Source organism: Humulus lupulus, chromosome 7, assembly GCF_963169125.1.
Source record: "Humulus lupulus chromosome 7, drHumLupu1.1, whole genome shotgun sequence".
NCBI classification, from domain to species: Eukaryota; Viridiplantae; Streptophyta; class Magnoliopsida; order Rosales; family Cannabaceae; genus Humulus; species Humulus lupulus.
The window spans coordinates 6892944-6909687 of NC_084799.1; the positions used below are offsets into that span (position 1 = coordinate 6892944).

Sequence of the window (16744 nt, forward strand, 5' to 3'; positions counted from 1 at the left end):
GTAGTAGTTATACTTTTCTTGCCAAGGATTCTTGTTTTAATTGCTTGCATTCTATTGATTGGAAAAAAATTGGGTTTCACAAAAGTAGATAATGTTTTATTTAAATTGTTGTTAAAAAAAATGTTTTATTTAAATTCCATAAATCTGAACTTGGAAATCAAAAACAAAAACGAGGGACTAGAAATGAAATTCTCTCACAATCATATATAGTTTAGTTTTTTAATAGCTAATCCTAACAGTAGAGACGAATTTCTCTTCAAATTATGTTCTACTTTTCTTCTAGCGACTGGCAAATCATTGTGGTACAACGTGCAGCGCTCAACGGATAATTAGAAACTACAAACAAACAAACAAAAATTACAACAAATAACAAGTTAAAAAGAGCAATGTTCAAAGATTAAAAAAAAAAAACAATACAAATAAGAAAATGTGCTCAAATAGAAGAAAGACTTTTACCAGCTATAAAATCATCGGCATAGTCCGGCTCAATCTTTCCATGAGCCATTGCACCAACCTGATCCAAATGCATGCATAATATGAGTCACATAATATTTATTAGAAAATTCACACTAGAAAAGTTATAATACATTTTTGTACGTACCACAAAAACGATGTCTCTATCACTTTCAAAGTTATGGACATAATCTTTCATTTTTATCAACTTTTCCGAGCTAAAAGAGAATCCTTTCATTCAAGCATATGTATTAAGTTAGTTAATATAAATGTTATAAAATGTAAATATATGATACAGAATTGCTAAGGGTACCAGTAGTGTCTAACACTACAAAGAGTTGACGTATCGCTATTGGTGCAATTCGATATCAAGTCTCACATATTTGAATTTAATAAATATTATGGGGTATCGCTAATCAATTATGAGGTATCGCCTCGTGTGTTATTGGGTACTATAAGGTGTCAAATAGCAACATTGATTAAAGAAAAGTAAGAGTTAAAAACTCACCGATTTTATGAGAATTGATTGGTAAATACTGAGGTACAGGATTTTTGATTACACGCAGAAGTTTTGCATGAGTTTTTTCATTCTTTATACTTAGCCTTTGTAACAGTTGCGCTGCAAAGTTTAGATGAAAATAATAGTGAACAAACAAACATACTAAAATAAGCTATGTTTTGTGATAACTTGAGTGAGTACTTACACATGAGACCATAAAAACGTTTCGATGTTCTTGGCAAATGAGTTCGAGGTTTCACTTCAATTAAAACCCTTTTCTCAGTTCTTACGTACAATCCTTTTAACCTTCCAACTTTGTTAAGTGGACTATCTAAGATGGCCAAAAGGGCCTGCACATTTTGACAATTATAATAATCTTAATTAATTAGTATAATCAAGTCAAATTCACACTTTTAGTTAATTAAAAAAAAATGAAAGAAGAAGAGAAACCTGATGGACAATATCGGGTCGGTAATCACTTTCGTTTTTGCCATTGTTCCTTAAAAAGTTTGAATGATTGTCAGAGTTTAAAAGCTGATAAGTCTGTTGTAAAAAGATAGAAAAACAAAAATATATTCAAGAGAATAAATAAGAAAAAGGTATATGCACACAATGAAATTAAAGAAGAATACCTTGTACAATATATAATGGGAAAGTAGCTTTGTAGGTAAATATATATATATATGCGAAAATTACTTTGATAGTATTTATAGTATTTTTGATATATGGATTAACTCTATTATGATTGTTTATAATGTAGTTACAAGTAAATTCTCACAATTTTTCAAGAAATTTCAGATGTCGACATTAGGATTCATACGCGCATAACAAATTGTTTGAATCTTAATTTTTATATCCTAAATTATTTTGAATTTCTTAAAGAATTGTAAGAGGTTCCTTTATGTAAAAAAATTATAGTTAATTTATTTATGTATCGAAAATACTAAAAAATACATGTAGGTAGTGATTAAAAATAATCAATACTATAGTGGTACCTTATATATACCCATATATAGTCTATCATTTAGTGACCACCATTTAATCACAACATTTTTTTAAAAATAAATGTCACAAGTTACAACAAAAATTTGGTCGTGATTAAGAAATAGCATTTAGTCAAAAACTTATTTTATGTAGAGATCAAATTTGTTGGGCTAACGAATTTTAGTGGTTAGCTAGTAATTTAGCAAATAAATAAGTATATAAATAATTAAACATGCCTAACATAATTTTTGGTCATATATATATACATATATATACCTTTCCAACTTTGCCAACTTCCAAAGAAGCTCTCTCAATGACAAATATAACACCAGCTTGTGGTTTGGGCTTTGATTGTTGAGATTGTTGAGGTGGATTTGGAATTCCATATTCAATCTCAAATGAACCATCTTCTTCTTCTTCTTTGTCATATCTCTCAGAGTTCTTCATCTTATTACCCTTAATACCATAAGGTCGTACTATTGTAATCTGTTAATAAAAAGAAAATAATAAAATTAGAGGAATATATCTATAAATAACAGTTACACATACCAATGAAAAAACAAGTTGATAGTTTCTTAGAGAACAAGTCATATATAAAATAAATAAATCAAATAAGTAAATATTTATTTGAGGAGATTCTCACTACTGTAATTGCATAAAAAACTAACAAATTAACAGACCCACCATAAAAAAGAAAAATTATATATCATCAAACTAAACAAAACAAAAATCTCACAAATAAAAAGCCAAATCAATCAAAGGAATTGTTTACCTATTTCACTTTGCTCAAATCATCATAATAATTTAAAAAAACCCTATAGTCGCTCTCCTAGGATGATTTTAAATATTTAAAATTAATTAATATTCGTAATCGTAACTAAGAATAATCAATATTGGCTAGCTATCACTATCATGATATACCAAGAATAATCCGAAAAGTTGCTTTATTTTATGTTGTAGATTTTTTCAATACTAATTTATTGGAAAGAAAAATTATTTGGACAATGTATTACCAGAGAGAGGCCGATCCACGGTTGCTGTGAGACTCCCGAGAGAAATTGTGGCCTGCGCAAGGTGCCACTGAGGAAGAACGTGGTGGATTTTCGAAAACAAATGTCAATTAGAGTTCTTTTTAGGTTATGAGATTATAATTTTTTTTAGATGTTTATAGAGTCAATAATACAATAATGGAAACAATTTAGCTAATTTAATAATAATAATAATAATAATAATAAAGCAAATTGCATTCACCGAATATAATTATAAAATATCTTTTCCTTTTCATATTTTTAAGGAATGTTGTTACGGGTGGAAACAAGGGGATTGGGATTGAAATATGCAGACAATTAGCTTCAAATGGCATCAAGGTTGTTTTAACTGCCTGAGATGAAAAGAGGGGTCTTGAAGCTGTTGAGAAATTGATCAAAGAATCAAATTTCACTCGTGAAGAAGACCATGTCGTTTTTCACAGGCTTGATGTCGTTGACCCTGATAGCATTGCTTCTTTGGCAGATTTCATCAAAACCCAGTTCGGGAAGCTTGACATTTTGGTACGTTTTGATATTTAAATATCAAGATAATATATAATAATTGCAATAAGCTTTAATCCATATACGTATATTACTTAAAAATATTTAAAAATGGAAAAAAAATAATTCTTAATTTTATAAAGTATTTGGTTGTGTTTAGTAAAATTTTTGTTTTTAAATTTTTTAAACACAAAAATGGAAATATTATTTTTGTTTTTGTTTCTTTATTTTAAAAAAATAAAAATATGTTTGATAAATTTTTTTTTGTTTTTAAAAACAAAAAATAAGAAATGTGTTTGATAAATTTTATTTTTATTTTTTATTTAACAATACAAAATGAGGTGTTGATTTGAAGAAAAAAAATAAAAAACTGTTCAAAAAATTTTTAAAAGTAAAAAAATTCTATTTTCAAAATTTAATGAATTTTAATTAAAATTTTAAAAAATAATAAATAAAAATAGAGTTACCAAATATTATTTTATGTTTAACTATCAAAATTTTTATTAATTAAATAAAAAACTATTTTTTAAAATATTACCAAACAACACCATTATGTTGTATTATTTTTTAAAATACAAAACTAGGTGCTTTTATAAAATAAAATATTTGGATGTCAATATATAATAATGATAACTCTACAAAATAGAGTTATTTTACCATATTTTATATGTTAATTATTGTTTAGTTCTTGAGTTTTTAATTAACTTATTAAGTTTTTATGTAATTTTTAATTTATTAGTCTTTTTGTAGTTTTCTAGATTTTTATATGTTTTTATAGTTATTATATTGTAATATGTTGTAATTTAATTATTTGAATTATTGTTGTGTGTTTAGTGGTAAAAATAAATGCATATTTATTCAACTTAAGTGTCAAAACAAATTAAGTTTAAATTAATATTTTCTTTAAATTAATGAGATGTATTTGTATGTTGAAAATATTTATTTGAAGTTAATTTATACTATTTTATAGAAATTAATTTGCATTTTTTGCATTTTTATTCAAAGGAAATCAATGATGGAAGTGGCATTTGTGAAAAGAAGGCAAAGAAATTGGCACAAGGCCATATACTCCATTCAGCCCCACGGCCCAGGCCCGTTGGCCTTCTTCAGCCTTCAATCTTCTCTCCACGCCAGCCGTACGCCCAGCATCATCTGCCCAGCCTCCCACGGCTCAGCTCACGCCAGCTGTCCCTCTCAGCCTCTCCTCCTTGCGCCAGCCACTTCCCTTCAGCAAGTTTCAGCTTTCACGTGACCCAGCAGCAGCAATTCTTCACCATTTAGCAAGTTTCAGCAAGCCCAACCGGCCCATCCACCCATTCGGCCAGCTCCCAGGCCCACGTTGGCCCAACCTCCTCACTCCAGCAGCTATCCCACAGCCTCTACCAGGCCCAGTGAGCCCAGCCGAAACCGCCTGGCACCAAGCAGCCACCAGCAGCCTAAATGCTGCATTTTGTCACTTTTTAGCCTAAAAATGTCTAAGTGTACCAATTGTCCCCTAGGTTCAAAATGCCACTTTTTACCCGTTTTCAAAACACTTTTTACCCTAACATCATCATCACTCCTACAATTTACCCCTATTTACCACATTATTATTAATTTAATCAATTTACTTAATTTAAATTGATTATTTTAATAATCTCATTTTGACTATAAATAAGGGTTTTGAAGACCATTTTGGGGTGTGGAATGTTGGTTACCATCTTTTTTCTCTCATTTTTTCTCTACCATTCTCTCTTCCATTTGGGTTTTTCAAGAGCATTTTGCAAGTATGTATGTCTTTTATTTTGTAATTTCTACTCTAGTTATGTGCTTCTAATCTTTTTCATAAGATTATTAAGATCATGATGAAGCAACTTGTAACTAGGTAATATTTATGTTGTATGTTGATTTCCCTTGTAATACAACAAAGTTTATGGATTTTTCTTCTACATATATTTCTTTCATCTTAAATATCTTGTATTTTAGATTGTTAGAACATATTTACACTTTGTTCTTCTTAGTGCATAAACATAATATTCTTTGTGTAAGATGTGTCATTAAATTGTACACATCCATGCTTAGAACAAAAATATTATGCTTTGCCTTATAAATAATGTTCATTGATTTATTTGTTATTTCATTAGATTGATTTACACTAAATGCTTTGAAATTATAATTTTGAAAGGTGAAGAAAAATCCTATCTTTTTATAAGAAATTTGTACTTAAAATTATAAATCTTTTTGGAAAATGATAGTTTAAATTATTTTAACTATCACTAAAACTTGGGAATCAATATACTAATAAATATTATTAAACTTACATTTTATGGATTCTAGTATCTTAATAATCTTTTCTTTTAACACTTATTGTCAAATCATTATTGGTTTATTTTCATTCTCTTAAATAGCTTTATTTTTCAATCTTTTATTTTATGTTCATAATATTAAAACTCATCAATCTTTGGAACTAGGTTAGAATTTATTACTTTTGATTTAAAATAGTTTTCTTTTTTTGATTTTAGACAATTCCTTTGGGTTCGACCTCGTGCTTACACGAAAACTATTCTATAAATACGATTCGTGCGCTTGCGAGTATAATTTTAAACATACCCGTTTTGGGTCCATCAAATAACCTTTATTATTGTATGCAGATAAATAAAACTCATAAACTAAATAGATAATGAAACAAAACACTGAGTTAAAATAATATAAATCCTTATTTTTATTTAGTAGTTCCCACCTAAAATCTTCTTATGTTATGTCAACCAAATTATTTGACAATTTTCTTATAGGGGCTTCACTTTAAGTCCTATCGGTGGGACTTTTAGTGTTCTTGACTTTTGAACAGTTTTTGATGTAATTTTTTTTTATAATCGTGTATATTGAAGCTATTTATAGCATCTGCGCAATTTTTAGAAAATTCTGAATAGTTTACAATACCGAAAACTATATTCAAACATGTTGTTGCATACACGACTAATTTTTTTTTATGATCGTGGAATACAACATGTTTGAACCTAGTTTTCGGTACTGTAAATTATTCAGAATTTTCTGAAAATTTGCAAAATACTCTAAACAACTACAATATACACGATCATAAAAAAAAAATCAAGCTGAAAACTGTTCACGAATCATTTTGGAAATATAGTATTAGCTCTTGGATAATACTCTACTACAAAATATGCTGACTGTTTCTTACCAAACTCACAGATTGATAATGGTAAAATTAAGATATATGTTAGAATTTTCTTCTTATTCTCCAAAGCAAGGACTTGAATAATGCCATTGGCCGATGCTAAGTATAGTGACACGAAAATGCTTTTTTTTTTTCAGTGGTGACAGGTCAATATTTAAACAATAACATATGACAAAAAAAGTGTAACAACTCTACAAACCAGAAACTCAGATCAAGCAAAAGCTAAATTCGCATCATCAAAATCCCAACAGTAAAGTTAATTTCCAAATCATATTCACCATTATGATTCTTGGAGTGGAAGTGATCCATTTTTATACTAAATGGCCTATTTTTGGGATCAGCCATAATGTTGGCATATCAATAAATTTATTCCAAGATATTTCCCAATCAAAAATAAAAACAAGGGAATAGAAATGAAATTCTCTCAATCATATATAGTTTAGTTTTTTAATAGCTAATCCTAATAGTAGAGACGAATTTCACTTCAAATTATGTTCCACTTTTCCTCTAGCAACTGACAAATCATTGTGGTGCAACGTGCAGCGCTCAACAGATAATTAGAAACTACAAACAAACAAAAAAAATTACAATAAATAACAAGTTAAAAAGACCAATGTTCAAAGATAAAAAAAATATATATATAAATAAGAAAATGTGCTCAAAAAGAAGAAATACGTTTACCAGCTATAAAATCATCGACATAGTCCGGCTCAATCTTTCCATGAGCCATTGCACCAACCTGATCCAAATGCATGCATAATATGAGTCACATAACATTTATTAGAAAATTTACACTAGAAAAGTTATAATACATTTTTGTACGTACCACAAAAACGATGTCTCTATCACCTTCAAAGTTATGGACATAATCTTTCATTTTTATCAACTTTTCCGAGCTAAAAGAGAATCCTTTCATTCAAACATATATATTAATTAGTTAATATAAATGTTGTAAAATGTAAATATATGATACAGAATTGCTAAGGGCACCAGTGGTGTCCAACACTACAAAGAGTTGACGTATCGCTATTGGTGCAATTCAATATCAGGTCCCACATATTTGAATTTAATAAATATTATGGGGTATCGCTAACCAATTATGAGGTATCACCTCGTGTTTTGTTAGGCACCATAAGGTGTCAAATATCAACATTCATTAAAGAAAAGCAATAGTTAAAAGCTCACCGATTTTATGAGAATTGATAGGTAAATACTGAGTTACAGGATTTTTGATTACACGCAGAAGTTTTGCATGAGTTTTTTCATTCTTTATACTTAGCCTTTGTAACAATTGCACTGCAAAGTTTAGATGAAAATAATAGTGAACAAACAAACAAACATACTAAAATAAAGCTATGTTTTGTGATAACTTGAGTGAGTACTTACACATGAGACCATAAAAACGTTTCGATGTTCTTGGCAAATGAGTTCGAGGTTATTTGTGACGCCCCACGTCACTATGGCTGCTTTCTGGAATGACGACTGGCCCTACAAACCAACACGAGTCTTTTCAGCGTGCTTTGTCCTCACTCACATGCTTCCTAGGAAATCTTCCCAGGAGGTCACCCATCCTTAGATTGCTCCAAGTCAAGCACGCTTAACTTTGGAGTTCTCAAGTGATGGGCTACCGAAAAGAAGATGCATCTTGTTGATATAGGTAGTACCCATCAATCCATTTAAGCCCTCTTATCCTGTGTAGTCTCATACCTACACAGTCTTAGAATCATCACACTTGACCTTCCCCAGGCGGTGTGGGATTGCACTGCTTACCCGGTCTTTCCCCTTCCGGATCACGGGATTCTGACTGTCACAATCACCCCCCCTTACGGGTCCGACGTCCCCGTCGGCCACACTTCCGGCTGGGTCAAGGCTCTGATACCATTTGTGACACCCCACGTCACTATGGCTGCTTTATGGAATGACGACTGGCCCTACAAACCAACACGAGTCTTTTCAGCGTGCTTTGTCCTCACTCACATGCTTCCTAGGAAATCTTCCCAGGAGGTCACCCATCCTTAGATTGCTCCAAGTCAATCGTGCTTGACCTGGGGTAATCTAGGGATGGGTGACCTCCTGGGAAGTTTTCCCAGGAATTGTGAGAGTGAGGACAAAGCACGCTGGAAAGACTTGTCTTGGTTTGTAGGGCTAGTCGTCATTCCAGAAAGCAGCCATAGTGACGTGGGGCGTCACATAATGGTATCAGAGCCTTGACCCAGCCGGAAGTGTGGCCGACGAGGACGTCGGGCCCGTAAGGGGAGGGGTGATTGTGACAGTCAAAATCCTGTGATCCGTAAGGGGAAAGACCGGGTAAGCTGTGCAATCCCACACCGCCTGGGGAAGGTCAAGTGTGATGATTCTAAGACTGTGTAGGTATGGGACTACACAGTTGAAGAGGGCTTAAATCGATTGATGGGTACTACCTATATCAGGAAGGTGCATCTTCTTTTCGGTAGCCCATCACTTGAGAACTCCATGGTTAAGCGTGCTTGGCCTGGAGTAATCTAGGGATGGGTGACCTCCTGGGAAGTTTTCCCAGGAAGTGTGCGAGTGAGGACAAAGCACGCTGGAAAGACTTGTCTTGGTTTGTAGGGCCAGTCGTCATTCCAGAAAGCAGCCATAGTGATGTGGGGCATCACATTTCACTTCAATTAAAACCTCTTTCTCAGTTCTTACGTACAATCCTTTTAACCTTCCAGCTTTGTTAAGTGGACTATCTAAGACGGCCAAAAGGGCCTGCATATTTTGACAATTATAATAATATTAATTAATTAGTATAATCAAGTCAAATTCACACTTTTGGTTAATTAAAAAAAATGAAAGAAGAAGAGAAACCTGATGGACAATATCGGGTCGGTAATCACTTTCATTTTTGCTATTGTTCCTTAAAAAGTTTAAGTGATTGTCAAAGTTTAAAAGCTGATAAGTTTGTTGTGAAAACAAAAATATATTAAAGAGAATAAATAAGAAAAAAATATATGCACACAATGAAATTAAAGAAGAACACCAAGTACAATATATAGTGGGAAGGTAGCTTTGTAGGTAAATATTTATATATGGAAATTTATTGGGCAGTATTTATAGTATTTTTGGTACATTGATTAACTCTATTTTTTCTATTTTTTTTTATGATTATATATAATATTTATATATGAAAATTTCAGATGTCAAAATCAGGATTCATGCACCTATAAATATTGAAACAAGTACGTGCACAACAAATTGTTTGAATCTTGATTTTGACATTCTAAATTATTCTAAAAAATTTTAAAATGTGTAAGAGGTCTATGTAAAATAAATTAGAATTACAACTTATTTATGTATCAAAAATACTAAAAAATACATATAAGTTGTTATTAAAAATAATCAATATTATAGTGGTTGATAACTCTACATTATAGAGTTATTTTACCACTTTTTATGTGCTAATTGTTGCTTAATTCTTGAGTTTTTAATTGATTTATTACGTTATTAAGTAATTTTGAATTTATTAGTCTTATTTTGATTTTATATATTTTTATGTGTTTTTATAGTTATTTTTTTGTAATATATTGTAGTTTAATTATTTGAATTATTGTTGTGTTTAGTGGTAAAAAAATATAGTGTATTATTGAACTTAAATGTGAAATATAAATTAAGTTATAATTAATATTTTCAAAGAATTAAATTGATTTATTTTATAGTTGAAAATATTTTATTATGATTTATTTTATATTTATTTTGTAGGAAAATTTATGACACTTTTGCTCTTGAAAAGAAAGAAAAATAAAGAAAAAGTGGCATTTTTAAAGTAAAGAAAGAAATAAAAAATGGCATTCTTGAAATGTCATAACCAAGGCCCAACCTTCAGCCCATGAAGATGTCCCAGCCGTGTATCTACTCAACCAATGCACCCAAGGCCAACGCATACCCTCTTGAACTTCCTCATCAACTGCCTCTTGATGCACTAAAGCCGCCAGCTGTCACCATCTTCAGCACTCCACATGACTGCCCAAGTCACCCCAGCCCCAGCACTTCACGCCAGCACACTCCAGCTCCAAGGCCCAGGCCCACGCCTGCCATCCTCCAGCCAGCACCCAACGCTCAGCAACCTCCCAGCCGTACGGGCCCAAGCGTGCTCCAGCTGAAGCAATTCCCAGCACCTACCACAGCCCACAACCAATTTGATTATTTTTTAAAATTACACCTAGTACCCAATTTAAGTTAACCTCTTTAATTTTTACCCACCTTTTAAAACTCTTTGATTAATACCCAAATTATTAATGACTCTACCCATTATACAGTGGTCTAGTGGAACTGACGGTGGAATATTATTTAAAGAGGGAAGTAAATGACACGACAGAGGCAAAGATTGAGATTTTTACATTGGACTTCTAGTAGTGTTTTAAGGGTAATATGAGAAATGTGCTTAAAAAAGTGGGTAATATTCAACTAAATATTATTAGTAGCTATTTTTAGTTAACTAATCCTAAAACTGGGTATTTTTCAAGTTATCCCCAACCATTTTCTTCTTTATTTTTCTTGAGCCCATAAATAACTTAAGTGTACCATTTGTCTCTTTGTCCAAAAATACCATATTTTTATCTCACTTTCTACACATTTTACCCCAAAACATCATTATTATACCCTATAATTTACCCCTATTTGCCATATTATAATTAATTAAATTAATTTAATCAATTTAATTAATTTAAATTGATTATTTTAATACCTCATTTTGGCTATAAATATGGAGTTTTGAAGACCATTTAGGGTGTCCATTTTTAGAAGGAGAGGTTACTATACCATAATTTCTACACATTCAAAACCTCTCTATTCTCTTCATCTTTTTCTTCTTTTTTGTTACTTTCTATGTATTTTTAGAGGAAAAATTTGGAGGTTTCTCCTCCAAATTTTCCTATTTATGTTTGTAATTTTTAGTTTGTATTTGCTATTCTAGTTATGTGCTTCTAATCTTTTTAAGATTATTAAGGTGATGATGAAACAATTTGTAACTAGATAGTGTTTATTTTGTTTGTTGATTTCCCATTTTGTGCAACAAAGTTTATGGAATTTTCTTCTTCAAATATCTTCTTTCATCTTAAATATCATGTATTTTGGATTGTTAGCACATATTTACACTTTGTTCTTCATTAGTGCAAAAACATAATATTCTTTGTGTAAGATGTGTCATTAAATTGTACACATCCATGTTTAGAATAAAAATATTATGTTTTGCCTTATAAATAATGTTCATTGATTTATTTGTTATTTCATTAGATTGATTTATACTAAATACTTTGAAATTATAACTTCTTGAAAAGTGAAGAAAAATCCTAGTAATTTGTGCTTAAAATTATAAATTTATTTGGAAAATGATAGCTTGATTTATTTTAACTATCACTAAAACTTGGGAATCAATGTACTTATAAATATTATTAAACTTATATTTTGTGAATTCTAATCCTTAATAATATTATTTTACTATCTTGATTTCTATTATTAATTTATATTATATATTGTCTTTAATATCTTTATTATTATCTTTTAGTTTATTTTTTTGTCAAAAATTCTTATCAATCTTTAGAATTAGGTTATAATTTATTAATTTTGGTTTAAAATTGTTTTCTTTTCGATTTTAGACAACTCATTTGGGTTCGATCTCGTGCTTATACGAACACTATATTCCATATACGATTCATGCGCTTGCGAGTATAAATTTTTAAAACATACCCGTTTTGGATCCATCAGTGGTAACCTATATATACCCACATATAGTCTATCATTTAGTGACGACCTTTTGGTCACAACATAATTTTTTTTTTAACTAAATGTCATATAAGTTAAAACAAAAAAATTGAAACATTTAGTCAAACTTATTTTATGTAGAGATAAAATTGGTTGGGCTAAGGAATTTTAGTGGTTAGTCATAATTTAGCAAATAAATAGGTATATAAATAATTAAACATGCCTAACATATTATTTGGTCATATATATATATATATATAGATAAGATTAATTAATAAATATAAAGTAGAGTGACCTTTCCAACTTTGCCAACTTCCAAAGAAGCTCTCTCAAGGACAAATATAACACCTGCTTGTGGTTTGGGCTTTAATTGTTGAGAGTGTGGAGGTGGAATTGGAATTCCATATTCAATCTCAAATGAACCATCTTCTTCTTCTTCTTTGTCATATCTCTCAGATTTCTTCATCTTATTACCCTTAATAGTATAAGGTCGTACCATTGTAATGCTAATTCTGTTAAAAAGAAAATTATAAAATTAGAGGAATAAATCTATAAATAACAGTTTCACATAACAAATGAAAAAATCAGTTGATAGTTCCTTAGTGAACAAGTCAAATATAAAATAAATAAATCAAATAAGTAAATATTTATTTGATGAGATTGTCACTGTAATCGTATAAAAAACTAACAAATAAATTAACAGACCTACCATTAAAAAGAAAAATAATATATCATCAAACTAAACAAATAAAAAAAGCTCACAAATAAAAAGCCAAATCAAGTAAAGAGTTGTTTACCTATTTCACTTTGCTCAAATCATCATAATAACTTAAAAAAAACTCTAGTCGCTCCTAGGATGATTTTAAATATTTAAAATTAATTATAATATTCGTAATCGTAACTAAGAATCAATATTGATGCAAACCTAAAACAAAAATTGACCTGTACAACAAATAATGAACTAAATTGGTATATGTTGACCCAGATTTTGGCCAACTGACACGGAGTCAGAATATGCTTGATATGAATGATTGAGTTGAAAAGAACGTAATGACGAAAATAATAAGAACACGATATTTTATAATGGTTCGGCCCCAGGATCTGGTAATGACCTATGTCCACTTAGATTGTTATTGATATAAGAGCCAAAGGAGTGATCAAAAAACTCGGGTTCAATGAGTTTCATTAACCTCTGAAGAACAATACAATATTTCAGATAGAATTGCACTAGTATCCAGTAATTGAAAAGCCAAAAAAGTCCCTTCCTTGAGCTATCTTTTCCTATTTATAGGCTCAAGGAGGATTACATGATTTAGTTGCCGATATTCTCTCCTAAATAACCGGATATTCAGGAGATTGTGTGAGTTAAATTCGGGATCTACAAAGATCTTTACAGTAATATGAAATTTCATGCGGAACCATCAACCAGACTGGTCGCAGGTAAGACTGGGCTGCTTACTGCTTCTAACAAGTCTTCTGGTCGATGCACTAGCAGAGTTCCTCCAGGTGTCAGCCACGTGTCTAGGGTTCACTTGCCACGTCATCAATGCCAATTTTTTGGATAACAGTATAATATATATATATTACCCATTAATGATTACTTTAATATTAACTAATGATTCATATTTATAGTTGTTAATTAATATTTCTTAAAATAAATTTTGATTTTTTTATTTTTATTTTTGGAAAGACTACCTAATTACATGATGACGGTCACTTATTTATGAAAAAGTCTTATTTGAGCATTATATATGAAAATTCAAAATTAATGTGAAAAAATATATATATTGCCATAATACCAAATTACTATACTGCCATAATTGTTAGTAACATTAAAAAGTCTTCCTTATATATTCAGACAAAAAATTTAAATAAATGTGGCATTTAGCATATTCATGAACATAAAATACTAAAATTTATAGTAAAAATCAAACCATTCAGTAATAATATTTTATATTACAGAGAATATCACATATTTCATACTACAATATTAATTAATGCAAAGTAATATGGTGAGAATATATTAATTGTTGGGTTGTAGTGGTAATTAAAAAAAATAAGTACACTTGATCATCACATATATAGGGGTATTGAAGACTGCCTTTGCGGAATCAATTGGAAATATATATGTAACGTTCATATTAATTAAATGAATGTAATGTTTGATATATATGAAAGATAATGATGAATCAAAAATAAAAACATGGTCTCTTGAAATTAAAAATAAAGAAACTCTGCATCAACCCAACCAAGAACAAAGGACCCAAAATAACTCAGACGTTAGGATGAAAGCCTTGAAATCTTAAATTTCTACAGAAACACAAAATCAAAGTGCAAGGAAGAACCCAATCTAATAAACTAACAAAGTAAATACAGAGAACATACCACTGAAGAGGGATGAGAGGGATATATGGCAGAGCCTGCGTGGGTAGTTGTAGAGCTTTAGAGAGGAGAGGGTGAAAGAGAAGTGACGAGGAAAGCAATAGAGATGGAGGAGAACAATGAGAGTTAGGGTTAGGGTTTGATTATTATTGTTATATATTTTTTAAATATATAAATTTCAACAAAAGTATACAAATATTAAAGTATAATAAAACTTTTCTATTTATGAGTTTATTTGGTCTTTTTACCATGTCATGATTTTGGGCTTATCTATTCGTGCTTTCGTGTTGTGTCTCCAGACTCCGGGCTTGTTCATATTTGGACAATTTATTCACAAAGAGACAGATCCACGGTTGCTGTGAGACTCCTGAGAGAGGCTGTGGCCTGCACAAGGTGCTGCCGAGAGAGAACGTGGATTTTAGAAACAAATGTTAATTAGAGTTCTTTCTAATTAGGTTATGAGATTATAATTTTTTTAGATATTTATAGAGTCAATAATGCAAACATATTTTTTTTGAAGGACAATAATGGAAACAATTTAGCTAATTTAATAATAATAAATTCAATTAAATTGACCAAATATAATTATTAAATATCTTTTCCTTTTCATATTTTGAAGGAATGTTAGTTTTCATTTTACATAATACTACTAGAGGACAACGGAAAAAAAATTAATGTATATAAAAATTTATAGTAGCCATAATAAATATATCAGACATTGATATATTTTTTCAACACTTTATTCACTTTCCCACTTCCATTCTACCAAAATAAACTTAAGCAACATATTGTTCATATATATACAGAGAAGAAAAAATTTAGAGAAACAAATGATAATTCAGTTTTATAGGTTACGGACCATAAAAGTCTCTACTTAGTTTGAATTTTAAATAATAAAGTAAAAATATATACGTAATTTTTTATATCCAAATAGAAAGATATTATATACTGAAAAAAATAAGATTTTTCTAATTTTTTTAAGGCTATTTAGGTTTTTTACCCCCGAACTATTACCTATGCATTATCGTGCCCCCCGAATTTTTCAGCCCGTTAAAAAATCCCTCCAATCTATTCACAGTCATGTAAATTAGGACTTCCGTTCATTTTTTGTAACGTTTGGATGATGTGGCCTTTTTTTTACATATTTGGGATGACACGTGGGACTTATAACCCGCTGACATGGAAGTTTAATTTTAAACCAAATGTATTATGAAAATAGAAAAGAAAGTAAATAAAATTTCAACAGGGATCGAGTCAATTGGGATTTTAGGGATTACTTTCAGATTTGAACCATTAGTTTAGGGAGGTGATATTGGTGATTTCCGCCTGAGTTTGCTACAAGCCAAACGAGCTAAACGTCGAGCAAACCACGCCTGAGTTCCACCTGAGTTTGCTACAACCCAAACGAGCTAAACGTCGAGCAAACCACGCCTGAGTTCCGCCTGAGTTTGCTACAACCACGCCTGACTGATCGTGTGGTGGAGAAACATGGGGAGGAATCGTAAATCTTTAGCAAAGAGGAAAGGATACCCAAAACCCCATGAAAGTGTGAATGAGGTTCCATTTTGGGTATCCTTTCCTCTTTGCTAAAGATTTACGATTCCTCCGCATGTTTCTCCACCACACGATAAGTCAGGCGTGGTTGTAGCAAACTCAGGCGGAACTCAGGCGTGGTTTGCTCGACGTTTAGCTCGTTTGGGTTGTAGCAAACTCAGGCGAAACTCAGGCGTGGTTTGCTCGACGTTTAGCTCGTTTGGCTTGTAGCAAACTCAGGCGGAAATCACCAATATCACCTCCCTAAACTAATGGTTCAAATCTGAAAGTAATCCCTAAAATCCCAATTGACTCGATCCCTGTTGAAATTTTATTTACTTTCTTTTCTATTTTCATAATACATTTGGTTTAAAATTAAACTTCCATGTCAGCGGGTTATAAGTCCCACGTGTCATCCCAAATATGTAAAAAAAAGGCCACATCATCCCAACGTTACAAAAAATG

General features: G+C 30.8%; 3 protein-coding genes across 4 annotated transcripts in view; all 3 read right to left on the reverse strand.

Annotated features, from left to right (window-relative positions):
- The window catches only part of LOC133790527 (ribosomal RNA small subunit methyltransferase NEP1-like), an 82064-nt gene that overhangs the window by 7538 nt on the left and 57782 nt on the right, over positions 1 to 16744 (reverse strand). The gene's annotated exons all lie outside the window — the stretch shown is intronic.
- LOC133791296 (uncharacterized) lies at positions 41 to 2527 on the reverse strand. Its single transcript, XM_062229223.1, has 8 exons — positions 2486 to 2527; positions 2213 to 2422; positions 1403 to 1495; positions 1158 to 1302; positions 962 to 1072; positions 602 to 684; positions 457 to 514; positions 41 to 336 (listed from the first exon to the last, which is right to left on the reverse strand). The coding sequence occupies exons 1-8, from the start codon at positions 2525 to 2527 to the stop codon at positions 269 to 271; spliced, it is 810 nt and encodes a 269-aa protein (XP_062085207.1). The 3' UTR covers positions 41 to 268.
- On the reverse strand, positions 7125 to 12896 carry LOC133789391 (uncharacterized). The gene is made up of 8 exons (XM_062227236.1): positions 12662 to 12896; positions 9473 to 9567; positions 9280 to 9373; positions 8027 to 8077; positions 7826 to 7936; positions 7467 to 7549; positions 7322 to 7379; positions 7125 to 7204 (listed from the first exon to the last, which is right to left on the reverse strand). Exons 1-8 carry the CDS (start codon positions 12861 to 12863, stop codon positions 7125 to 7127), a joined length of 774 nt encoding a protein of 257 aa, XP_062083220.1. The 5' UTR covers positions 12864 to 12896.

Bases quoted from the DNA above. Each gene is read 5' to 3' on its own strand.
- LOC133791296 (XM_062229223.1), bottom strand. From the start codon at position 2,527: ATGACTTGTTCTCTAAGAAACTATCAACTTGTTTTTTCATTG. The intron at 1,496-2,212 runs GTATATATATGT...TTTTTACAACAG, and splicing joins AAGTTGGCAAAGTTGGAAAG to ACTTATCAGCTTTTAAACTC. The intron at 515-601 runs GTACGTACAAAA...CATTTGGATCAG, and splicing joins ATAGAGACATCGTTTTTGTG to GTTGGTGCAATGGCTCATGG.
- LOC133789391 (XM_062227236.1), bottom strand. From the start codon at position 12,863: ATGGTACGACCTTATACTATTAAGGGTAATAAGATGAAGAAATCTGAG. The intron at 7,550-7,825 runs GTGAGCTTTTAA...TTTGAATGAAAG, and splicing joins TATCAATTCTCATAAAATCG to GATTCTCTTTTAGCTCGGAA. The intron at 7,205-7,321 runs GTAAACGTATTT...GTTTGTTTGTAG, and splicing joins TGTCGATGATTTTATAGCTG to TTTCTAATTATCTGTTGAGC.